This window comes from Cricetulus griseus, chromosome 2 (assembly GCF_003668045.3).
Source record: "Cricetulus griseus strain 17A/GY chromosome 2, alternate assembly CriGri-PICRH-1.0, whole genome shotgun sequence".
In the NCBI taxonomy this organism is placed as follows: Eukaryota; Metazoa; Chordata; class Mammalia; order Rodentia; family Cricetidae; genus Cricetulus; species Cricetulus griseus.
Window position 1 is genome coordinate 368,204,005 of NC_048595.1, and position 26,190 is coordinate 368,230,194.

At 47.0% G+C, this 26,190-nt stretch overlaps 1 protein-coding gene across 1 annotated transcript in view; it reads left to right on the top strand.

Moving 5' to 3' along the window:
- The window catches only part of LOC100774258 (sodium-dependent dopamine transporter), a 34,517-nt gene that overhangs the window by 1,006 nt on the left and 7,321 nt on the right, over positions 1 to 26,190 (top strand). The window contains exons 2-10 of the mRNA XM_035439162.1: positions 1,311 to 1,442; positions 6,653 to 6,884; positions 15,446 to 15,584; positions 16,522 to 16,656; positions 19,348 to 19,451; positions 20,781 to 20,905; positions 22,967 to 23,079; positions 24,102 to 24,230; positions 24,657 to 24,756. Coding sequence (XP_035295053.1) covers positions 1,311 to 1,442; positions 6,653 to 6,884; positions 15,446 to 15,584; positions 16,522 to 16,656; positions 19,348 to 19,451; positions 20,781 to 20,905; positions 22,967 to 23,079; positions 24,102 to 24,230; positions 24,657 to 24,756 — 1,209 coding nt within the window. The remainder of the gene's footprint in view (positions 1 to 1,310; positions 1,443 to 6,652; positions 6,885 to 15,445; positions 15,585 to 16,521; positions 16,657 to 19,347; positions 19,452 to 20,780; positions 20,906 to 22,966; positions 23,080 to 24,101; positions 24,231 to 24,656; positions 24,757 to 26,190) is intronic.

The window sequence follows — 26,190 nt, forward strand, 5'->3', positions numbered from 1 at the left end:
GAGCTGTTGAACTTTGTACAATTTCAAGTTAAACTTAGAAAGGCAAAAGATGCCCCTGAACTGAAATATACCCATCTCCTCTATGTCCTCTCTACCTCTCTCCACCTTCCCCATCCTGTGTGTGTCTGTGTGACTGTGTCCTTCCTTTCTTCCTTCCTTCTTCTTCCTTCCTGCTTTCCTTCCTTCAGTTTTTCTTTAAATGCAGTTATGGGAATTGAACCCAGAGCCTTGTGCATGCTGGCAAGCACTCTATAGCACTGAGTCACATCCATAGCCCTCTTGATATTTTTAGTTTGAATCAGGATTTCACTGTTAACTAGGCAGTTCTTGAACTCATCCTGTAGATCAGGCAGGCCTTGAACATATGGTCTTCCTGCCTTTAGCCTCTGGAGTAGCTGGGATTATGGGTCTATGCCACCAAGCCTGGCTTCCCCACTCTCTAGTCTCAGCTATAGAGCCGTAGCTGTGCAGTGGAGCTAAAAAGAAGACAAGGAGCAGGGTTAACACAGAAATTCAAGTTGAGCCCAGAAGGCCTCTATTTCCATGGCTTGGTCTCCCTGACTGGCTGCAGGATAAAAGAATTGCTTTGGGAAAGAAGGGCTCACTCAAGCAAATCCATGAGCACAATTGCTTAATTACATACTTTAGAAGGTGAGAGGCCCAAGGCCTCAGCAGCCCCAGTAAGTGACCCAAAGACAGGTGAGGAGATTCCCATCTTCCTCATCAAGACCTCAGGAGAAAGCTGTGGCCAAGCTCAGACTCACTCAAGTTGAGGGGAGCAAGAGGACTCTGGTGGGGTGCAACCTTTGTGGAGTGGAGTGTGCAGGTTAAGCAAACCAAGCTCTGCACTCTGGCTCCAGGAAACTCCCGACTGCAGAAACTCAGCTCTAGTCTCCACAGAAGCAGGCTGTCAGGATTAGGTCACTGATCCCAGGACCACAACTCTCAAGGGGTAAGAGTGAAACCAGGCATGAAGAGGCAGACAGTGCTGGGAGTGATGCTGAGAAGTGATGCTCCAGACTTTGACTGCCTTGCTTCTGGCTGAGCTTGGGACATAGGGTGGGGTGACAATCAGAGGCATTGAGCAGAACATGTCCAACACTGACTGCGGCTGGGACAGGCAAGGAGGTGGGGTTTATCACACATTCAGGATATCCCCTTGGGTGGTAGCTATTCAGAGAGCCTCTCACTGCAGACAGGATGCTAGGTGACAAGATCATACTCAAAGGTACGACATCAGGGCCCACATATGGATAATGAAAGCAGCCCCCTTCTGTGGCCCCAAGCTGAAGCTGTTGTCCTGTGCACAGGTGCCTTCCTGGTGCCCTACCTGCTCTTCATGGTTATTGCTGGGATGCCCCTCTTCTACATGGAGCTGGCCCTTGGACAGTTCAACAGAGAAGGAGCTGCTGGAGTCTGGAAGATATGCCCTGTCCTGAAAGGTAACATGCAGGGATGTGTCCCCCCATGAGGCATGGCCATTTTTCTGGGGCTTCAGAACAAGATGATGGCATTATATACAGGTTCTGCTTTCCTAAACTGTGTGGACATATGCATATGCTCTTCTAAAATGGGTCCTGCCTTAAAGACTGTAATGAACAGGAATCTTCTAGAGCATTCCCTTGCTCCTAAGCCAGGCTGCCCTGCAGCTAAGTGGTGGTAAATTTGTCAGGGTATTAAAATGGTAAAATTAAAAATAAAACCTACTTATCTGTCATCTGTCTATCAGTCATCTACTTACCTATTTATGAACCATTCAGCAAGCACCCTTCTAATCTATCATCTGTCTATTCATGTATCAGTCATCTATCTGTACAACCATCTATCTCCAATCATCACTTTTATCTATCTACTTATCATCTATACACATCTATCTGTTCACCTATCAAGCGACTATTATTCATTTATCAATCATCTACCTACCAGTCATGTGTTTATCAATCGTATCTATTAATCATCTCTATAGTTCAGTGAGCCCCAAGAATGTTTATACAAGGCTTCAACACTACAAGGCAGATGTATTTTACACTGAGCCAGGTGGCCTGCCCAATGGTTGTCATTTTCCAGATGTCACCTTCCTTGCTGCCAGGAGATCCCAGATAGCGAACACCACACTATGCCTTCTGCATGGGAGACACTGACAGTGAGAAGTTCAAGGACTTCCCAAGTGTTAAAAGCAAAACCTGGGTCCATCCCAGCCCTATTTTCCACCAGCCAGCTTTAGAAAACCCTTGTTCTGACCCAATGTCATCCCAAGGAGGTGTTGTTCCAGGAGACTTCAAGACTCTTCTTGGAAGAGACCCAGTGAGGTTCTTCTCCAATAGTTGGCACTTGTCAAAAAAATGACTCTTGAAAGACTAGCATTGGGTTTTCTCAGAAGTATTTGAGTGGTGAAAGCTGAGCTCCAGTTCCCAGTGCGGTGTCTGTGGATCAATGCTTGACACCCAAGACCAGAAACTGCTGCTCTGGATTAGAGCAGCAAAGGTTTGTTGTCTAGGCCGTGCTCTTCATGGAAATGCTATTCTTGCACAGTGGAAATGTGAAATGCAGAGGCTATTGGGCACAGACATCAGACTGCTGGGTTTGGGATTTACATCTTGTAAGTGTTGGGTGACATTTTTTCTATAGGCTAAAAAGATTCCCTGGATTGCACTGAAATGAAACTGTATAAAGAGGGAGCTCACTAAAACCTATCTCCATGCATAACTTTAGAGCCAGACAGAATCTCTGGGGACACACATTGTCACTGGATGTCCCCCCATTGTAATCAAAATGTAGGAGCCAGCACTTAAAAGAACTGCACAGGACTGTCTGACACCATCATTGGATCCTAAGGGAACCCTGTGACTCTAGGAGATAATTGTCGCGTTGAAATGGCATTTCATTGTCCACTAACTATATAAACTTTATTGGGTCAATGTCAGTGGAATTGATCTAAGAGCTACATATGAAAATGACTCATGTCATGTTCTCCTAGACTCTATCTAGCAGTGCTCATGTGACCCAGGGAATACACACCACTTCTGAGGCTGTAGCAGTAGCTGGGATGAGCTTCAATCAAATCTGTCATTCAGATGGCAGTTGATAGCTGAATTAAAAACCCATCCTGCTATCCTTGTATAGAGAACATGTCAAGGGTTGGTGGTCACATGTGGCCATGCACACTACAGTGACGCCAGAATTTTATCTGTCGGATTTTTTTTTTTTTTTTTTTGTGGAGAAGCACTAAGTTTTCCACAGGATACAACCAATCCTGTGCCTCAGTCTTCACAGGGAGTTACAGGACCAAAAGGCCAACAGGAAACCAGGAAAGAGGGAAGGTTTAGTAGCCAGGACTGTAGCCAGCAGAAGAAAGCGAGTTAGCTCACACAGGGACCTACCCACAGCACAAAGTTCTCCATCCAGCTCTGGATATTAGTAATGGTGAACTGCAACAATCCTAGCACTAAGTAACCTGAGTCAGGAGGATTGCACAACTCAGGCAGCATAAAATGCTGTCTTTAAAAGGGCTCTTCAGTAAAACCACTAAAACACTTTTTTTTTTTTTTTACTCGGTAAAGCATTTTAAAGAGCATCAAGGTTACTATGCAATGCTGACAACTTGGCTTAGAGCATGGTGGGATTGAGCAGGCATTGATAGTGATAGCTTTGTAGAGAAAAGAAGACTAGGCTGTGTGACTGGGTGGAGAGAGACCCTCAAGAAGGTGGGTAGTGAGCAGAGCCAAGTGAAGATCCCCTGCTCCCTAGGCTGGCTTTCATACCATTGAAGTTCATTCTCTCTCTCTCTCTCTCTCCCTCTCTCTCTCTCTCTCTCTCTCACACACACACACACACACACAGAGAGAGAGGAGAGAGAGAGAGAGAGGAGAGAGAGAGAGAGAGAGAGAGGGGAGAGAGAGAGAGAGAGAGGTGTAACTTTTGCAGCCTGTGCTTATGATGAGTGGGGCAGCCAGTGAAGCTATAGTTAGAATATATGCTATATCATGATATGTACTCACTCATATGTGGATTTTAGACATAGAGTAAGGGATTACCAGCCCTTACTGATATGAAGAATATATGCTGTATGCCAACAATCATCACAAGACCATTCTTTTTTGTCTTGGTTTTGTTTGTTTGAGACAGGGTCTTATTCTATATCCCATGCTGCATGCTGACCTCAAACTCACAGTGATCCTCCTGCCTCAGTCTCCTCAGGATTTCAGGTATATCCACTATACTCAGCTGTAAGAACATTCTTATGGCAAACAAAAAGAGGTGTGTGTGGCTTCTAAAGGCTGTGTCTTATGGGACATAAAGGAGGAAGCCAGTAGTGTTGGCAGGTTGTTGATGGGCTATACTTCAGCAGCTGAAGCTGGTGGCTTTCTGGAGCTCTGTATTCTTGAACAGAGCTCAGAGTGACTAACTGAAGAGTCAACTCTTGCACCAGCCTACCTAAGGAGACATTTTTCCTTTCCCAGCAGTTGGAACATCTGAACAGACACACAAGGTGTGTGTGGGGGGGGAAGGGTACTCTCTTGCAAACTCGTTTGCCCTGGGAGCCACTTCAGTTGGTGGCAGAGTTGACTCCATTGTGCAGGAAGGTGTTCTTGTCACTCTCTTGTAAGTAAAGCTCAGATGGACCACTCCTGCCAACACACACACACAACAGTAGTCTCCAAAGGATGAGAGGCACAGTCATCTCTTTCTTCAGACACTGTACTTATATTCCACTACAGTACATGATCCAAGGTTTTTTTGAGTTCCTAAGATTTCAATCTAAGGACTTCAGATACAAAGTTTTAAAAAGTTTCAAATGGGGCATTCACCATTAGCCATCTTTCAGGGAAAACTTTCAGCTGTGCAATTTGGAAATATGTGGGTTCTGACAACACATCTTGGCAATATGGCTGACAAATAGCATGACTTCTCCAAATGGCTACCTGATGAGTTCACTAAATCAAAACCTTTAGTTTGCTGCATGGAATTGCAATGTGGAGCTGCTTAATCTTGATTAATTCTGTATAGAAGTCTTTCCAAAGGAAAAAGTTTGGGTTTTACTATTTCTACTTCTGAGCACATTCAAGGAGGATCACTTTCTCTGCTGGGCTTAACACAAATACAATTTAATGCCCTCTCTTTTGCCTTTATGGAAGGAAAATAACTTTAATGATGGCTTGAGCATGAAAATACCTTCTCCAAAGGGTTAAAACAATCCAAAGCAATTAAGCTACAACCTACAAAAGACACCTTGAAGCCATACTCCTCCCCTCAACCTCAAGCAGACCAGAAAAGGCATGGAGCCTAACAAAGTTTTAATAAAGCTCACAAAACTCATAAACCAGGTCAATTATATCTGCAAAGCTGAAAGTGGATGTTTGAATAAGAAAAATTCTGCATGGATTTCAGTCAAATCCAACACAGTGCAGGAACATGACCGTGTTTACTTAGCCTGCAAGGAGGAGTCCTTTGACCAATGTGAGGAGCCTTTTAACTGCCTGACAATCTTCACACTGCTCAGGATGGCCCTTTTCTGGCAACTGCTCACCTCTGTGTTCCACGCCAGTTTAGAGAAGTATCCACTAAATGGATGATCCCAAATTTCCAGGTTCAGTGATCTTGAAAAGAATGTATCAAGCCCTGGATGATCCCAAGTGGTTAAGTGTACCCATGGGTGATCTTGGAAAGTCCTGGGTAGTCTCTCACATTCTAGGTAAAACTAGATGGTCTTGTTTGGCTTTGACAAGTCCTTGAAACCTCTGGGTGTAACCATGCATGGCCTGGGAGACACTAGGTGGTCATGCATGATCTGGGCAGCTCTAGATGGCTGTGAACATGCTAAATGACTGTGTTTATCCTGGATGGTCTTGGAGAAAGGGCATAGGTAGTTGTTAATGGCTATGTCAAGAGATTCTGAGTGTCCCCAACAGGCACGGATGGATACAGATGGTTGCCGATGATTGTGGGTAGCCCTGGATTTCCCTGGGTAATCATGGAGCATTCACCATTAGCCACAAATGAAAGGATATTTATTTATCCTTTCACTTTGAATGGACTTTGGTTCTTGTGGATGGCCATAAAGGGTCCTAGTTGTCTTTTAATGGTTCATAGTGGCTCTGGACAGCATTGGACATTTCTGAGTAACTCTAGGTGGCCTTTGATGGCTCTGTTATCATGGGTGTTTCTGATGACCCTGATAGCTGTGGATGATTCTGAAGGTTTGGTGTGGGTCTAGTAGCCATAGATAACTATGTTTGGCTTCCCTGGGTGATCCAGGGAAGCTGTAGATGGTCCTAAATGGGCCTGAATGACCCTGGCTGCTTCCTGAAGGACTGTGGTGGAAATGAATGGCCTTAAAAATTCTATAGAGCTATGGGTGACACTGAATGGTCTGAATGTTCATAGGGTAGTCTCGGGTACTCTTTGATGGCTTTTAATGACCCCTCTGACTCTCAATGTCTCTCTGAGACATATTGATATCTCTGGAAGATGCAGATGATTTTAAAGAGTGACAATCCCTTCTCTGAAATCATAGAATAAGATCTGGTATCCATCCTTCCTTTGTGTTTTAAGGTGTTGTAGAGTGCTGCAAAGGATGTCAGTGCACCAACTCAGTGTGAGTAGGTAATGGGAAGGGACATTGTGCTGATGGTGGTTCTACTGTCATCACCAGGTGTGGGCTTCACTGTCATCCTCATTTCCTTCTACGTGGGCTTCTTCTACAATGTCATCATCGCATGGGCACTGCATTACTTCTTCTCCTCCTTCACTATGGACCTCCCATGGATCCACTGCAATAACACCTGGAACAGCCCCAACTGCTCCGATGCCCATGCCAGCAACTCTAGTGATGGCCTGGGCCTCAATGACACCTTTGGGACCACACCTGCTGCTGAGTACTTTGAGTAAGTGAGTGGTCAATTCTTCCTGTCAGCCTGGAGAATGGGAGGGTTGGCAGGTCTGGGAGCTCAGGGCAGTACTTAGGACACTCCACTCACATCTTATTGTTCTCAAAGCTGTGGTGAACTGGTCCCTTCCCTTGCCCAGAGCTTCTGAGTCCTGTCCTTGTGCATTATATTTCTGAATTGCAAGGGATGATCTTATATGTCCTTATCCGAACTCTATTGATGGGGGCCTCAGGAGGGATGGACCTTGGTCTGTTGCCCACTTGTTCCATTCTGGCTCTATAGTGAGGTGGGAGGAAACTTACAAGACACTATATTACTTCTCAGAAGGAAGTGGAGCTCTGGCTTTGGGCTTCCAGGGCACAGAGCACAGAACAAGCAAGTTCTCTGTTAGCTCTAGAAAGGGACCTCTGAGCATCACTGCCTGGGTGCCTCAGCTTCAGAGGCAAGCTGCTGACAGGATGCAAGGACTGTCCCTTGCCATGAGGTTTTCCCTTTTATAAAATTTACTTACTTCACTGTACCCCTTTTCCATGAATGGTGCTAGCTTTCTTTCCCCAACCTCGGTACACTCTCTCCTCCAGCAAGCCTCCCTGGTTTTCTGACTCCTTTACAGGTCATCTCCTTGCTTAGACTTCCTGTAGGCTAGTACCCCTCCTGGGATTTGTTTTCCTGAGTCTATACCCTTTATCACTGGGTGGCCTAGCCTGGAAGGGCTATGACACCTACCCTATAGACCCATTATTGACCTTTCTTGAAGTCTAGGCATGTGTATGTTCACTCATCTGTGTATGCACATCTCTGCCCATGTGTGCTTATGTGTCTACGTATGCACACATATGTGTCTGTGTATGAATGTGAATGCTCACCATAAAGAGCCACGCTGTCATAGGCAATGTTTTCACCTGTATGATTTCTCAAGATGGCAGCTATGAAGATGTAAATTTACAGATGCAGGAAGGAGTCTGGCTCGGGAGCTGCCCTGCCTCGCTTGGGATACAGCTGGTGCTGGCTGGACCACTCTGACTGAGGCAGGGTCTGCTGAAGTGTGGCTTCTGTGATAAACATAAGCAAAGGGAATTCAGGGCAATCACTGCCAAGGTCAGGTTTTCCCATGGACACTGATGTTCTTTGTAGGACTGAACTCTCAATGGCCTATTTGAACATGTCTTACCACTCATGTTTAAATGCCTAAGAGTTCCCTTACCACTTAACAGAAGCTGAAGCTGGGCTGGTGCCTTAACACTCAATGGGCTGAGGCAGGAGGATTGCAAATTCAAGGACGACAGAGGAAAATGAAAAGCTTAAACAGAAGGGGCTTTGGCCAACAGGAATGAGATTATTTCTGCTCTAACTGCAAGCAGGTTCATTTGCAAAACCAGGTGCTCCACCTTTAAAGTTCCAAGTGGTGCTCACTAGAGACACTGAGACTCTGGGGAGGTGAATGAATGGAAGCCCTGTCCTGAATGTTTAGATAGAGTTTTTCCCTGTGACAGCAAACAAGGAATGACAGCATTCCTCAAAGAATACTTCTACCATCTGTCAAAGTAGATCTTAGCACATTCTTAAGGCCCGTTCACTATTGCAGCTCCTTACTGAGTCTTATAACCAACACTTGTCATGTGATCTCATCCATGGGAGCCATATCAAGCCAAAGTAGAGGGACCAGCAGGGATGTGTGGGAACCAGTGCCTGAGGGCACCAGTTGCAGAGTTGCAGTTTGGGGAATCCATCAGTTGCACTAAAGGATGCTAAGAGCCAAGCTCAAGCTTGAGTCAGGGTTAGCTTATTACAAAAAGAGAGACTATGTTTGTGAGGTCATGTGTCTTTTACAACTGCCAGATGGACTGGAATGTGTTTTAGAACACTCAGAAAGAGCAGAGATGTCAGAGTGGGTAAGAGGCCTGGAGAACTGCCTGATTTCTCCTTGGAAGATGCGGGGAGCATTGATTCCTCTGTGTGGTTTTCAGTTGAGAAAATTAGAGAGAAAGTGTAAATTAGTCTAGGGTTTTTTTTTTTTTTGTTAGTTCAAATTAGGAACAAGCTTGTTTCACATGTCAATCCCTTCTCCCTCTCCCTCTCCCTCCCCTCACTCCCATCCCTCCTCCCCCACCCCGACCTACCCCACCCCATCCACCCTCCACTCCCGAGGCAGGGTAGGGCCCTCAACGGGGGCTCCACAAAGTCCACCACATCATCCTGGGCTGGGCCTAGTGTTTTGTTTTTTGAGACAGGGTTTCTCTATGAAACAGTCCTGACTGTCCTGGAACTCACTCTGTAGACCAGGCTGGCTTGAACTTATAGAGATCCGTCTGCTTCTGCCTCTACTTCTGCCTCCCAAGTATCAGGATTAAAGTTGTGTGCTGCCACCACTCAGCCTAGTCTAGGGATTTTTTTGACAAGAAATAATGGAGGAAAGAATGTTATCTTTTAAAAGCCAGACTGTGAAAGTCTGGAAAGGCAGGCTACAAAGCAGAGTTGTCCAACCCTGTGCTCTTTGAAGGCCTGTATCCCTGGCCAGACAGTGAGCTACTGAAGTTGACGAGGGCAGAGACAGAGGCAAGAAGAGAGTGTACACTGCTCTATGAAGTATGTAAAGACTAAGCTAATGGTTGACAGAAAAGCTGTGTCCTCTAACACAGGCATCTATACAGATGGGTAGCAGTCTAATCTTCCTGTATGTATATGATGCCACATCATGGATTTCACAGCTAAGATGTTGGCAGGAACAGGTATAAAAGAGTTGTACCAAGCCGGGCAGTGGTGGCGCATGCCTTTAACCCCAGCACTCAGGAGGCAGAGACAGGCAGATCTCTGTGAGTTTGAGACCAGCCTGGACTACAAAAGCTAGTTCCAGGACAGCCTCCAAAGCCATAGAGAAACCCTGTCTCGAAAAATCCCCCCAAAAGAAAAAAAAAAAAGAGTTGTATCAAGCATATCTGCTGCATCCTTGGAGAGTAGCATCCAGGCCTTGGTGGGACACCAAACACTGGTCATGTCATCCCCAGGCTCTGACTCCACAGGGACAGTGCAGTTGTCCAGGATGAGGTATGTTCCCCAGACATGACCAGTCTTATATGTAGAAATAGTCCCTGTGCCTGCAGCCAACTTGGTCAGCCCATGTCTACCACAGCCAACAATGAAAGGGATGCCATGGAGACTGACCACGGGAGGCCCCATGTCACCGTTAGCCATCTTTTACAGCAGCCTCCCTTTTGGGCAGCAGCTGCTAGATAAAAGTGATAGGAACTACTTCTGGAGAAAGGTGAAAGGAATTATTTCCTGTGGCAATGTAGAGTCTAGAGAGTGTCAACTGGATTACTCACAAAGTTACTTTTATTGTAGTGACTCTTGAACCCATTTATTTGTCTCTTTGTTTTGTTAAGATTCTGGGTCTTGAACCTGAGCCCATGCTAGACAAGGAATCTTCCACAAAAGTTACATCTTGTGCTGGATATTTTTATATCGAGTTGATGCAAGCTTAAGTCATCTGAAAGGAGGGAATCTCAGTTAAGAAAGTGCTTCCATAAGATGGGGCTGTAGGTAGGCCTGTAGGAAATTTTCTTAAATAGTGATTGATAGGGGAGGGCCCATCTCATGGTCGTGGGGGGGACACTCCTGGGCTGGTGGTCCTGGGTTCTATAAGAAAGCAGGCTAATGAACAAAAAGAAAGAAAGCAGACTGAACAAGCCTTGGAGAGCAAACCAGTATGCAGCACTCCTCCATGGACTCTACATCAGCTCCTGCCTCCAGGTTCCTGTCCTGACCTCCTTCAGTGATGAACAGTCATGTAGAAGACTAAGCCAGATAAACCTTTGCTCCCCAGCTTTCTTTGGTCATGGTGTTTCATCACAACAATAGAAACCCTATCAAAGACACATCCCCAGCCACCCTTTACTCCTTTTTTATTATTTATTTAAAGTCAGGGTCTTACTATGCAGCCCTTACTACCTGATCCTTCTGCCTCTACCTCCTAGTGATGGGATTACAGGTGTGAGCCCTTTTATAAGGGCTCCCTGCACTTCTGTCCCCTTACACCTCTGTCCTTCTGCTGTTTCCCCAATGTTCGTTCTCAATAGGCATGCATAAAGAACTACCATAGGCTCATAGCAGAAACTGTAAGCTTGGTACTGTCATGCTCATTGTTGTGATAAGAAATTATGAATATACTCAATAGGGATGAATCATAGATCGTATAAATGCATGTGATCTGAGCAACCTTCCAACAAACCCATGTAACTGTCGTCACTTAAGAATTCCTGACCTCTATATATGTTCAATACCACTTTTACCTATTTTCTAATCCAAATTATCAGAAAGTTAGTTGTAAAGCCAGAAATGGGCATCTAATAGACCACCACTGTAGCTGCATCTCACTGTTTGATGTCTTAATGTTAGTTCAGTTTAGAGTGTCCCATAATCTCTATGGTAATTTCTACTTTAATAATGGGATACTTGTTTTTAACTTTGAAAGAGTTGGGTTGTCTGATACATTTCTTTTTGTCAGTTTCTAATTTAATTGTCTTGACAACATGTTCTATAAGTGTTACTTATAGAAATTTAGTGTTAATACATGCTGAAATGTGCTTTGAAGCCTCTGATATGGTCTCTGTCAGCAAATGTTCTGCATGAATTCCAGCTAGGCTGCACATTACATGCTTGTGGTCTCAGAACTTGGGGGGTCTAAGATAGGAAGGTCACTTGAGGCCAAGAGTTTGAGAATAATCTAAACAACATAGAGCACTACATGGATGGTGGTTGTTCATGTTAAGATTGTTGTCTGGATCTTAATTTATTTAGTGATTTTCTATCTACTTGTTGAATCAGTTAATAAGAGATTTAAAGTCTCAGTTATAATAGTGATTTTGTCTGTCATACTTAAACCACCAATGGTTATTGCTTCATCTGAAGCTTTAGGTCTTTGTTTTATTACATTTATTTTATTAAGTAGTTAGTTGTGTGTGTGTATGTGTGTGTGCAAGTGTGTGCACACTCTTGAGTATATACATGAGACCATTTACAACAGTGTGGCCTGCATGTGGAGGTCAGAGGACAATTTACGGGAGTCAGTTCTCTCTTTGGTGATACAAATCTTTACTCACTGAGTGTTCTCACTGGCCCTGGTGATTGGGTGTCTTGAAGTACACATGTTCACGAATATTAAGCCTTCATTTTGCCCCTTTGCCATCAGGAAAAGTCCCTTTTGATCACGAAGCCTAGGTTGACCTGAAACTTGTGGCCCTCCTCCTCCTACTTGCCTAAATGGCTTTTTCTGGCCAACCAGTCCTCTCCTCTGACTAGTGAACAACCCTTAACCCTGAGTGAGCTATGATGATGCCAGCTCTCACTACAGTGGATGTTTCTCCCTGTCTTCGTTTCCTGCAGTCTGCACCCTCATGTTCAGTGAAGGACTTCATGCACTTGCAGACAGCTTTGTGGAGATCCAGATTAGAAAGGTCCTTCTTTCCAAGGCTCTGTCCTGCAGTGTGCAGATTTTTGGGGTCTCTGTGCTCCAGTCCATTCTTTGTACTCGGTGAGACTCAGAGCTGATCTTAGAACCCTGCCCCACGCTGCCAGGGGTGAGGACTCCTGAAGGTGTAAGTGGTCACTGGTTGGACTCCCCCCACCCCGTGTCCTTCTCCTAAATTGCAGTCCTAGGTTACCTCCAATCCAGTGTCTGGAGCCCCTTCCAGAATGGCTAGGGTCAGGGCCATCCACATGGCCTCACTTCTCCGTCAGAGCACACTCCTGTGGGTGAGACTGCAGTCTTACCTCATCTATCTATCTATTGTAATCTGCTCCCATGGGCAGAACTAGGGCTGGAGGTAGAAATTTGGGCCCAGACCCTAACTCAGCTACTTGTTGGCAGAGTTTTGAGGGGCTTATCTTCTCTATGCCTTGATTTATCTATATATAAAATGGAGAGAATAGATAGGAACCCAAAGAGGCTGTGTACTTGATGCCCTCAGTAGAGATTCCTGTTGAGGCAAAAGACTCATAGCCAGGAGCTCAGCTTCAAAGGGAACACAACACAGCTGGTACTGTAAAGGCTTCTCAGTGCTGGTGAGTATGCCAGCCTAATCATGTCCAGCCCTCCACACCACATACGCTTCAGAAATTTCTGCACATCAGGCCCAAATCACCTTACTTGTTGACTTCAGGCCCTCACTCTCAGGAGCATTGTCCCTACTGTGCAACGTGGGCTTTCTGTGGTTATTGATGTGGCTAGTTCCCATGCTGTGGCTGGCTGGGGAAAGAAGTATGGGGGGCTGGACTTTCCTCTAAACAGTCCATGAGATCTTGAGTGCATGTGTGTGCCATGAACTTGTGTATGCATAGTATATGTGTATGTTTGCATGGGTGTGTAAGCAGGTACTTGTAGGTGCATATGTATTTGTGTGTTTATGTGGGTGTGAACATGTGCTCAATGTAGATGTACGTACATGTGTGAATACATGCAACATTCATGTATGGTTATGACTGTGTTGAGGACAGAAGTGAAGTCTGGCTGTTTTCTCTAATCACTTTCGACCTTATTGGATGTGCCTATGTGTTGTATGTGCATATTCATTTGGGTGCATGTACCTGTGTGTGTGCATACATGTGGAGTTCAGGGACTGACATCAGCTATCTTCCTCAGTCACTCTTCACTTTCTCATTCCTGAGACAGGATCTCTCACTGAACCTGGAGCTCATTGATTTGACTAAAATAGCTGGCCAATGAGCTCCAGGAATCCTCCTGTCCCCTGCATCCCACCCTAGAAATGGATTTATAGATATGCACCAGCAGACGTGGGGATTCAAACTCAGTTCCTAGCACTTGTACAACTACACGTAGATTGCCCACCTACCATCTCCCCAGCTTCCAGACTATGGGATCTTAAACATTCCGAAGCCCCAAGGCTTTTTATCACAGAATGAAACCAAAACAGTGCAGTCCAACTCATGTCAATAGTGACTTAGCACCATCACTGGTAAAGCCATGTGGGGCAGTACCTTCAGGATCCAAGCTCTGTGTGGCCATAATCTACTGAGTGCCACCTTCCTCCTTTGGGAGGAGCTGCGTAGTTGTGGCATATAGAGCTTTGTGCCCACCCTCACCCCATCCCTTGCCTCTGGCTCTTTGAACACCACCCCCCAGGCAAGGAGAGTAAATGGTCACTTCCCTAAAATTCAGGTAAGATCTGTTCCTGTGAGACACGAGGCTCTGGGATAAAGTTGGGGCTTGGAAAAGGACACAATACACTGTATGGGTCTGGGCTTGGTGGTTTTATCCTGAAATGTTCTCTCTCCTTGTGAAGCTCTAAGAAGTGAGGTCCCACTGGGACAGCAAAGCATGGAACATTGGACAGCAGCCCAGGGCAAGGACAGGGGCCTTAAGAATCCTCGCTGCCAAGATAGGGCCAGTAACTCTACCATGAAGTACACTGGCCTGTCTCGTTTAGATCTAGTGATTCACAGTGCATACCCACATGCTATGAGCTTGCACAGTATCCATGGTAGACAGGATAACAAGCAAGCCATTATACTCTATAAGATGGAACGATAGTACCCTGACCACACTGGGACCCCTTTCTGGGGACCCTGACCCTAACTACTGTATAGACCCTAACTACTGGGTTGAACTGGATTTTCAGGACTGCACTGTCCCTGCTGATAGCAGCTAGCACCACCCCAGTTGTGGTTTCTAGACTATGAGGATCAAAGTTCTCCAACTTGGTGCCATGATTCCTGTTTCTGGTGAAAATCTCCAGAAAGTTGGGGTTAGTTGTGTTCCATTGTAAGTCTGGGTATTAACTTCCTGAGAAACCTCATCTGACCTACAATCAAACAAACCTGGGCTGTGGTGGCTCCTTTCACTATACATTCCTCCAGTTCTTTTGGGAGAAGCACCATTAGAATAGGCTGGAGCTTTGAGTTTTGTGAAGGTGATGCAGCCACTTCCACATTGCCAGATTCTTTGGAAGTAAGTATACCTTTCACACATTCTCTTCAGAATGGCTTTCCTCAAAGACGAGTGCAGCTGTGTATGGCTCCCCATTAGATCATTCCTTGGGGATCCTCCTTCAAGTGGCAATAACTGTGAGCAAGGATGAGAGAAATCAATACAGAATGCACAGAAACCTGCATATGCAGTTTTACTGCTCAGAGCTCTCCCGTTTTACCTCTGAAAAGGATCCTGGGATTGTTGCAAGATAGCGGCTCATGATGGCTTCACTCAGTCCCTTCTCCTGGTTTTTAAGATCTCCATTTCTCTGTACATCCAAATTTCCTATTCCCTCCCAACTCCAAAAATCAGGTCTGTTGGTAGAGCAGAGTGTTGCTGAACTCCTACCGGTATCCTGGCAAGACATCTAGCTGTTCTGTCCATCTTAAGGCAGTTCTGTGACCCAGGGGACAGCTTTGAGTCTTTCATAGCAGGAAAGGGGTATTTCTAGTTAGATCATACCAGGTACTTTCCATATGACAAAGATGAGGAGGATAGGGACTAGCTCAGCTGTCTCATTCCAGTCCTGGGAGACAACTGCTCCCTCCAGAATTATCTGTTGTCTTTCCTCCAGGCGTGGCGTACTTCACCTCCACCAGAGCCGTGGTATTGATGACCTGGGCCCTCCACGGTGGCAGCTCACAGCCTGCCTGGTGCTGGTCATTGTCTTGCTCTACTTCAGCCTGTGGAAGGGAGTAAAGACCTCAGGAAAGGTGAGGTGGAAGCCAACAGGACCTGAGAACACATGGCGGTGGTTGGATTGTGGGTGGATAAGCATATGGCCATGGCTTGTAAGAGCTGTGTGTGGTCACAGTTGGTGGGTAGACACATGGTCATAGTTGTATAGAGTAACATGTGGCTATGGTTGCATGGGTGTACACATGACCATGGTTGGTAAGTAGCATGTGGCCATGTTAGTAAACTAACATATGACCATGTCTAATGGGTAGCATATGCCTGTGGTTGGTGCATGTAACACGAACATGTAACATGTGGCCATGGTCAGTGGATATGTGGCCATGATTAGTGTATGGGCATGTGGCCATTATTGGATGAGTGGTCATGAGACCAAGGTCAGCATGTGACCTTGTCTGGGTATATGGACCTGAGGTCATGTGTAGTGGGTGGAAACATGGATGTAGTTGAGTGAGAAAGTGGGCAGGCTGTTATGGTTGAGAGAAGACAGGTAGCCATGGTTGTTTGACCGTAGACACATGGCCATGTTTAGATAAGGAGGAGATGTATGTCCATGGTTCAATGAGAGGTGACATGTGACCATGATTTGGTGGGAACAGTAGACACATGATTATGGTGGACAATTATAGACATTGTGCTTGGGGCAGGGCATTGAGAAAACATCATTCACAATGGTGTGTACAGCATGAACTTATTTCTTACTGATGAAAACATTTGGCAGTTATGTGAGTATGGGTATCCATGGCAATTTGATCAAAATTACCCTGACACCTGTTATAATATAACCCCTGTGCCAACACAGGGAACCCTCCAATAATAGGAGGTAGCTCCTTCCCTGACCTCATGCCTCAAATCCACTCCTTTCCACATACTACCAAAATGCATCAATATAAGCTCCCACCAAGGCCTCACTGCATGGCTTAGGCTCCTTAGAGACACTGTCTTCTCTTCCAGGTTGTGTGGATCACAGCTACCATGCCCTATGTGGTCCTCACCGCCCTGCTACTGCGTGGAGTAACCCTTCCTGGAGCCATGGATGGCATCAAAGCATACCTTAGTGTGGACTTCTACCGGCTCTGTGAGGCATCTGTGAGTGCAGCCCCCATCAGAGTTGGCAGTCCTTTGAGCCAGTGGGGCTTGTGACAGGGCTCCTGAATATGGTTCAGAGGCCCAAAGTGTGGTTCAGCAATTCCTTCCTATCCTGTGAGGTCAGCAGATGCAGGTTTGCCTATTCACCTGTATACAAGTCTCCTTCATAGACAGTATTGATGGAGGGAGAGTACATTAGACACTTAAGGGAGACGTGAAGATGGAGAGAAAGGAAACAGGGGGGATGGCCATCTCTGGCTCTCCACAGGGATGGAAGGCTGTTCCAGTCAGAGCACCCTGAACACCCTGAACACCCCTCACCTTCTTCACCTGTGATACTACTGGCCTCAGCAGTCGTGTGTGTGTGTGTGTGTGTGTGTGTGTGTGTGTGAGAGAGAGAGAGAGAGAGAGAGAGAGAGAGAGAGAGAGAGAGAGAGTTGTTACCAAGAGCACAGTCTGTGGCTCTGTGTTAATTGTCTTCAGGGATGAGCTTCCTCAGGGCCCCATGAACCAGGGTCTGTCTTTGGGAGCCTGAATTCCTGATCCACTGAAGGTTTCTTAAGTAAAAGAAGGTTAGAAGATTTGGAGGCCTCATGATAGATGGGCTCTTCTAGGCTATAGGAGATGTTCCTGAGAGAGGAAAGGGGCAGTACCATCTTTGGAGAGAAATGAAAGCAGGCATTATTGAGACACAGTTGTGACAGAATCTCAGGAGTTAGTTGTTGGAAGTCATGTGAGCTGGATTGGGACAGGTGATGAACTCCAAAGGCATTACAGGGATGATGAGACACTGTGGTAGTCCTGCTGGAAGGGGATAGGTTTCTGCTGAGAAAGGATTGTGTGGGTCTCCAATGGAGTAGGGCATGAGAGGTGGAAGGCAAGAGGGCTGCAGATCCACACTGGGGATGAGTCACAAGGTCCTTTAGGAGTTTTCTGCCTGATAAAAATCTGAGGCAGAAGTAGGCAAGAATTGGCTGAAATGATCACAGTAAGGAAGACTCAGTGGGGAGTGACAGTGTCAGCGTAAGTCTGGGTAGAGGTGGAAGGAAGGCCTAACAGCATGCACACATGTCCCACAGAGTGAAGGAAGATGTAGGGGGGAAGCAAAGGGGACCTGGGACATGGAACCCAAACCAGGAAGACTATGGACATCATCCATGTGGGAACCTGGACAAGCCAGGGTCAGGGAAGACATGTTTGTGAATTTAAGAGTGAAAAAAAGCGAAGGCTATTAGAGTCTCAGCAAGCAGACATGCTACCCACAAAAGAAAGCAGGGAGACACTGCATGTGAGGTGCTAAGAAAAAAAAAAAAAGGCGAGTCACAAAGATGAGAGGTTGTGAAAAATTAAGATGGGCAGTAAGACTGGATGGATGGAAGATAGGTAGACAATAGATAGATAGATGCTAGACAGATATTGATAGAGTACACGATTGAATGATACGTGATAGAAATATGTACCTAGATAATCAAATATAAAAATAGAACCAACCAAGAAAGAAAAGAAGAGAGAAAGCTGTTCTAGGGCATTGTTAGGAAAGTGATCCAGGTAAGGTCAGCCTGGCTTCTGAGCAGGGCCCAGGGAGGCACTCGGTGGGGTGTGACAGTGGCCCAAGCAAAGCGCATGGTGAGAACCTGATGAATGTCACACCAAAATCTGGGGGAGGGGGGAGCGGGGAATAAACTGGGCAAACACTGGGACTATGTGGGAAACAAGAAGTTCTTGGTGATACTGTTCCTACCTGAACCACCTTGATGGGTGGGCTTGCTGTGATATAGGAGTCACACGGGACAGCAAGGCAGGACCCCTCTACTGATTGACCACCTGTTCAACCACTCTGGACTCAGCCTTTCCACCATGCTGAGGCCAGCTGTCTTCAAACAAACAGTCCTCAACACTGGGGTAGTCTGAAGCTCTGGACACTGCTACCCAAAGGACAGAGATGCCAGATCCCTTGTTGTCTGGGCTCCCACACTGCAGGGCTCCAATCTCCTCAGCAGCATCAGGTCTTCTGCTCCTTCAGAAGCCACTTCAGACATCCTCATCTTGTTCCCTGAAGATTCCAGTGACAGGTTCTGATATTGTTGTCTCAGTGCTGAGGCTCCTGGGCTACGTGGCACTGGGAAACAAATTCTAATATGGTTCAGCCCCCAAATAATTTAGATGGTAGATCTTTGGGAGAGGACTTCAGAGCCTTCCTACCTGGCTACATGGGAGCTCTTCTGCCTGGCTCCCTAGGTCTTAACATCACCCTAACCCAGGCAGGTTACATCTGACTTCATCATTTCGGTACAACTATCAGCTCTTGCACCTTTCAGAGAAATGGACCTGCTATTGTTGGACGTCTGTATCTGGCCTCAGGTAGCCTGGGGCTCTGTCCATGTGCACCCCAAAACCACAAGATGATAAACAAGAATACAATCTCCCTTTTTCCATGCCCTTTCAGACCAGGGATGTGGGAAGGCCTATTTCCTGGGACAGCAGATACCTACCACTGCCAAGCATGTGCATCCCATTTGCTGAGAACTTTTGCTGCCTCAACCGGAGGTGAACGTGGAGTGTAGATAGGAAGTCTATGCTGTTATCTGGAAGGTTGCCTGGTGACAGTTCCCACTCTCCTCCCTGGTGGAACTCGAATCCCTCACTCCTCTCTAATCACGTCTCATGCTCTCCCATCTCTGGCTATGACAGGTGTGGATTGATGCTGCCACCCAGGTCTGCTTCTCCCTGGGCATTGGTTTTGGGGTGCTGATCGCCTTCTCCAGTTACAATAAGTTCACCAACAACTGCTACAGGTAAGTCCTGAGCTACCATCACTGGGAGATGGTCTGCAAAACCTACTCGGTGTCACTGATCCTGGGATCTGCCTCTTGGAAATGAAGCATTCCTGGAGGAAAATCACAAAAACTCTGAGCCACACAGATTTCCTTTCCTTAGTCTTGTTTGTTTTTCAGAGACACAGGGCCTTATGCTATAGCCTAAGCTGTCCTGAAACTTACCATGTAGCCCAAGCTGGCCTTGTCATGACTTTCTTCCACATTAGCCTTTCAAATACTGAGATTAAAGGTGTGAATTCCCTGACTCCACGCAGAATCTTCCAACAGACCCTTGTGTCTCACTTTAAAGAAGATATTGAGACATGAGGTGATGTGTGCCACCTTCAGGGAAGAACCAGATCCCTAGGACAAGGTTGCAGGCCAGCCCTTCCTCTGCAGATACACCTCACTCTCCTTTCTCCCTTTTGCTATTCTCCATCCTCTCTCCCAGCCACCTCAGCCATGGATTTCCTCTCCTTCACTTTGGGTCCAGTTTTACCTAAGAATGTCACCTAGGGCACTTGGCTCTAGCTCTCATAGCCTAAACTGAGGGGGCCTGGGCCTGGGCCTGGGGGAACATCCCTGGTGCTGAGGAGCTTAGTCCAAATCACCTGCAACTACATGCTGGAACCCTATTAGAAAGTTCCACATCCGAAATGTAACACTTCCTCCTAAAAACAGAACCAGTTGATCTTGAGATCTGTCCTCTTTGAGCTTAGTGGGCATTGAAAAATACAGAATAAACACAGGAAAGTGGTTCCATGTCACCAAAGGAGATCGCATGGAGGGAAATAAAGTGGAGGGTGGTTGTGGACCCCAGTCCTGATGCAAGTCCTACCTGGAGCCCAGGTGTGTACACGGGCAGGCACTCCACAGTCAAGTGTTGGGTCATCCAGTATATACTGGCCACAGAGGGGGACCCAGTGGCCTCCAGCCATGCCTCCATCCCTAATTGTCAGTGCTTAGAGTAGCTTCACCAGACCAGCCACTTGGATACCCCCATGTGTACGTGAAGGCTTCATTTCACCAGCACCCAAACCTGTGCATGTCCCAGGTTCCTGGACTCTGGTGAGGTGGCCCAGTACCAAGATGGCTGTGTGAGTGGGACACAGAGTGGTCATCTTTCCCACTGCCCTAAGCCCTGACAGAACCCAGGAGTACCAGACAGATTCTCCAGTTGTAGGTGCTTTGGTGGTACTCCTCTCAGAAGGTTCCCTCCTTCCCTAGATGCTGAAAATGGGTAATAACAGCTGGCTTCCCAGAGCCACAGCTTAACTGGTACCAGGACAGTCTGTCTTGTTCCTACAGAGACGCAATCATCACCACATCTATTAACTCCCTGACAAGCTTCTCCTCAGGCTTCGTCGTCTTCTCCTTCCTGGGATACATGGCACAGAAGCATAACGTGCCCATCGGGGATGTGGCCACAGACGGTGAGTCCCCACCCCACCACAACCCACTCTGTCCTCTCTGAAGTAAGGCCAAAGGGGCATGGCCAAGACCCAAAGGATGCTGGGTATAAGACCTGCTGACTCAGATGACAGCAACCTTGGCCAGCCTATGTTCATGTCCCCATGATGTTACCAGCCCCAGTCCAACTCGCAGGCTCTTCCCACCCTGATTCCTCCATACTACCTGTGCTGGGCTCACATGAAACCAGTCCCTCAGCCTCTTCCCTGTAGAGTAGAGGTCTGGGTGGACATCATTAGACATTGTCATTTGGGTCCCCTGGGAGTTCATGCCATGATGGAGTATGTAAAGCTCAGGGAAGGGGAAGACTGAGCTTTTCCAGCTGCACAGTGTCAGGACAAGAAGGTGCTAGGCTTAAAATTGACTTGCCAAAATGAAGCAGTTTCTGACATTAGCTGTCAATGTTTTCTAGTGAGTGTCCAGAGATCATGGCAGGTTTGAATGAGATTTGGGTCTAATCAGAAAAGTCTTGAGTCTTTGGCAAATATCTTCCCTTCCTTCTCATTTGCCTGACTTTTGGGCACCGAGTATCTCTCCACACCTGGAAGTTGTGACTAAGAGTAGGAAAGGCAAAAGGAAGGACTCAGTGTAGTTGGGTGATGTCGTGTTTTCATCCATTTTTGTTTCTACAACAAAATGTCTGAAGCCGGATGACTTTACAAAGGAAGGACAGTTTAGTTCACAAAGTCTAAGCATGCAGCCATGAATGTGTCTTTGCTGAGGGCCTCCATATGGAAGAGAGAAAAGACACAGCACATTTGGGCTAAACACATAGCCTTGCTGTGTAAGTGTCCACTCTCTTTGCGATTAATTATGCTAGTCAGCCTTCCATCCTGTGAAAAATGCATAAGAAAATCAGTTTTAAAAAGGGAAGGCTTGTTTGGACTCAGTTCCAGAGATCTGAGGCCAGGATCCCTTGGCTATCACTTTGGACATGAGGCAAGACAGAACATTATGGTGGGGTCATCATGGTGAGACAAGCTGCTGAGATCCTGGGGGCTAAGAAACCAAGGAGAGAAGGGTTTGGGGCCACCACACGGGGCATAGTTCCCCCAACTAGGTCCCCCCACAGGAGCCCATTCAGTATGAATTCACCCACCAGGGATGTTGATTTCCCCAAGATACATCCACCTTCAATATGCCAGTGACTGTGGACTAGGTCTTGAAAATTCTACATCCAAAATCTAACATCAATCCAGTCTCAAGAGACCCATTGCTGAGAGACCTAACTCAATCTCCATAGATTAACAACCTCTTCATGAGGGTGGTAGCCCCCATAACCCAATACCCTTTAAAGGCTCCATTACCTCATTATCAGTCTATCTGAAATTTCAACATGAACTGGGAAGATGGCTCAGATGATAAAGTGCTTGTCACAAAAGCATAAGGGCCTGAGTCCAATCTCCAGACTCTGTGTGTGTGTGTGTGTGTGTGTGTGTGTGTGAGAGAGAGAGAGAGAGAGAGAGAGAGAGAGAGAGAGAGAGAGAGTGAATGTGCGAGTGTGTATGCACACACACTTGTACGTGCTCATGTACACACGTGTGTGTGTACATATGGGTCAGGCATAATCTGTGCAGGAAAGCTAACTGGAAAGACATCTGGGACTCTCTGAGGCAGAAGTATCTGCCAATCTTTTCTCTGACCCACATTTTGTTTTCACTCCTCCCATTCCTGTGGACATGTGTGAGTTGGGGAACAAGGGCACAAGCTGACTGAGTGGGAGATCTCTCAGGTGACCATCTACCAAGTGCTCTTGGGGCACCCAGCCAGTGTCTGATAAATTCTCAGGAAGTAAGACTCCTGAGAAGAAACAGAAGGAAAGCAGTGGGGTAGAGTTCCAAGAGATCTGAGCACTGTTGGCATTGGCTCGGCTGGATGGCCTTATGGGATGGCGAGGCAACAGAAAGCAAACTGTGACAAGTAGGGAATCAGGGGGCAAACTTGTGGCAGTGGTGAGTTCCAGGTGTGACAAGTGGGGAAGCAAGGAGTAAGTTTGTGGCAGTGATGAGGGTTTCTGCCTGTAGGACCTGGGTTGATCTTCATCATCTACCCTGAGGCAATTGCCACACTCCCGCTTTCCTCGGCCTGGGCTGCTGTCTTCTTCCTCATGCTGCTCACTCTGGGTATCGACAGTGCTGTGAGTAATGCATACCCCAAGGCTCCACAGCTATCCCTCGTTGTTGGCCTGTTCCTGGGGATGCTGCCCCTGCGGAGCTAGACATGACCCCAAACAGTTCCTCAAACCTCACTTAGCACAGAGCCTATGCATCAGGTTCAGACATCACAATGACCCTCTCTGGACCTGAGTGGTAGTGGTTGAAATGTAACTTACCCACCTCTTCCATAATCCAGTATCGGGGTCTGAACACACCAGTAATCAAAGGGTTGGCCCATAATAGCAGAGTGATCGGCCACCCCTGCACAGCAATGCCTTCCCTGACCTCTGGACTCCCTTATGATGGATAGAGGCTAGCTGTAGCCCAGGCTGGGCCTTGGAAACTCTTTTCAGCCCCCCTGATGTCCAACCTCAAAGGGGCTAAAGCCAATGAGCTCTCTTAGATTCCTTCATTCCTGTCAACTGCTAAAGACCATTTACTGAGTCCTAATATCAGCTTTGGGCTGTCTCATGCCATTTACCCACCCTGACAGCTTGGCAATTGTATGCTTTCTGGAAAGCCTGAACCAGGAATCCCTTTTTCCAAGAACACGGATCTCATTATGCCACAGCCCTCACCTCCATCTTACACCCAACTAGTAGCCCATGAGTTTCTTTTCTTGTATCCAAGAAGGCACACTCATGAGCATTGCGTAAAAATCACAGGCTCTACCTAGCTAGTCCCATTGTGATGCAACTTGGGGACAGTTCCAGTGCCAATCCTGGGACTGTGCTTGAGGAAGGGACATCTTGTTTTGGTCATACATTGACCCCATCACTCTCATAAGACTTTCAGCCACTTGGCACTTCATAGGCCCAGGGACTTCAAGGTGACTGTGGCCGCCCTCCATAGAATCTTCCTGAGGCCTATGTCCACAGGGGAGCCTCATCAAGGCCTCTTCTTGTCTTTCCCCAAGTCTGCTGTACATTCCCTTCTTCACACCCACCCAGAGTATACACTCACTAAACGGTTAGTGTCAACTACCATTCTCTGTGTCCCGCAGATGGGCGGCATGGAGTCTGTGATCACTGGGCTTGTTGATGAGTTCCAGCTACTACATCGGCACCGAGAGCTCTTCACTCTTGGCATTGTCTTGGCCACCTTCCTGCTGTCTCTCTTCTGCGTCACCAACGTATGTAGTGGCCTGCTCCTGTCCTGTCAGCCCTGGTGCCTGGCAGCGCAGCTGGTGCCATGGGAACAGACACACTTCATCATTTCTAAGAAGCTCCATCCTCTCCCTCAAGTAAACCTACTTCCCTGTAGAAACAAGCAGGGCAAACACAGATCTGGAACCTAGTCCCAGAGAGAATTCAGCGCTGGGACAGCATCCAGAATGCGCCTTATACTGAGCCTGTCTTCCTGGGGGTGGAGGGAGGCTGGAAAGTGGCAGAGGCCTGTCTGTGATGTCTTGGCCACTTTTGCATGGCAGATGCCACCAAGCTTGGCATTTGAGTGTCTCTGCCCCTTCTTACCTACAGGGTGAACCCACAGGGTGGGCTACCTTTTAGGGAAAATACTTTGATGTCCCCAAGCTCATCGGGAGCTCATTCTCTTCCAGGGTGGCATCTATGTATTCACACTGCTGGACCATTTTGCAGCGGGCACGTCCATTCTCTTTGGTGTGCTCATTGAAACCATTGGGGTGGCCTGGTTCTATGGTAAGTCTTGGTGGTCAGACCAGCACTGTGACATCAGTGTGTCAGCTAAGCTAATGTCTTCTGGCAAAACCACTTTGAAAAGAGGCATTTGGGCTCCACTGGACTCCAGAAGTTTAAGTCATGCCTTTCATGGCATCACAGGGTATGTGGTAAGGGTCTGTCTACTGGATGAAGAAGACAGCAAAGTGACTCCCTGGTAAGCTATGTTGTAGTCAGAGATGTTCAGAGAGGTTGTGTTGTGTGGGAGAGTAAGGCTGATTGGACACTGGGCCCTTCATAACTAACTGGCAAAAGGTAAATACGCCATCCAGCTAGCCAGGACCCTACCAACAAGCACAGAATAGCTTCAGCTCCATCTGGCCAGAGTCTGGCCTACCTGTCATTGTAGAGTCCTCGATCATACAGTTCAGTTGGTCTGTGAGAGGGACGTCAAACCATGGCCACTTCCCAGGGGTGCATCTCACACCAAGTTGCTTGAGCATAAGTTAGAACCATAGGTCCTCCTGTGAGAATAGCTCATCAGCTAGTTACATGCTAAGAGTCCCTGGGGGTCTGAAGCTTGCTGGAGGTAGGACCTGAGCTGCAGAATCTTGGGGACATCACGTACTTGATGTCTGGGGTCTACTCTTTCCCACCCACCCTAGTCTTCTAATGGTGTCCTGAGAACTGGCTGGAGCTCTAAGCAGGAGACTTTGATCAGAGCTCTAGTCAGAGACTTTCTGGTGAGACTACAGTGTCTGCTGAGCTTTTTAAAGCTAGGAACCCCACTGCAGTCACATGAGCCAGAGACCAGGCCAGAAGTGGGTGAAGGGAGTCACTGTGAAGATCTCCTTGCCAATTCCTGATTAAGATAAGCTGAATAATACTGCTGAAAGGAGGATGTTTCTAGAGAGTACTGCTGGGAGAAATGCCAGTTATTAAATGTCTAGAGACAACTTTAAATTAAAAGCATTACACATACACACACACACACACACACACACACACACAGAGAGAGAGAGAGAGAGAGAGAGAGAGAGAGAGAGAGAGAGATTCAGCTTTTAAAAAGGAAGAGATGCTGGCACATGCTCCAACATGGATGACAATGACATATGTGCTAACTGAAGCAAGCAAGTCCCCAAAGTACATATGCTGTGATGCCACCTACATACTATCCCTCAAGGGACCAAGTCCCTAGAAGCAAAGTGGAATGCTAAATGTTGGGGGTAGGAGTTGGCATTGAATGGACAGAGTCTCAGTTGGGGAAGATGAGAAAACCCTGAAGATGAAAGGTAGCAATGCAGCCACTGAGCTGACCGTCAAAATAGTAAGTTTTGTGTTGGATGTGTTGCCACAGTGTTTGCCAAGTGGGAAATTACTACTTGCAGAAGGAGGTAGGGAGGCTGTAGGACCTGGAGAAGGAGCAGCAGCAGGGTAGGGTTGGAGTACTGCTGG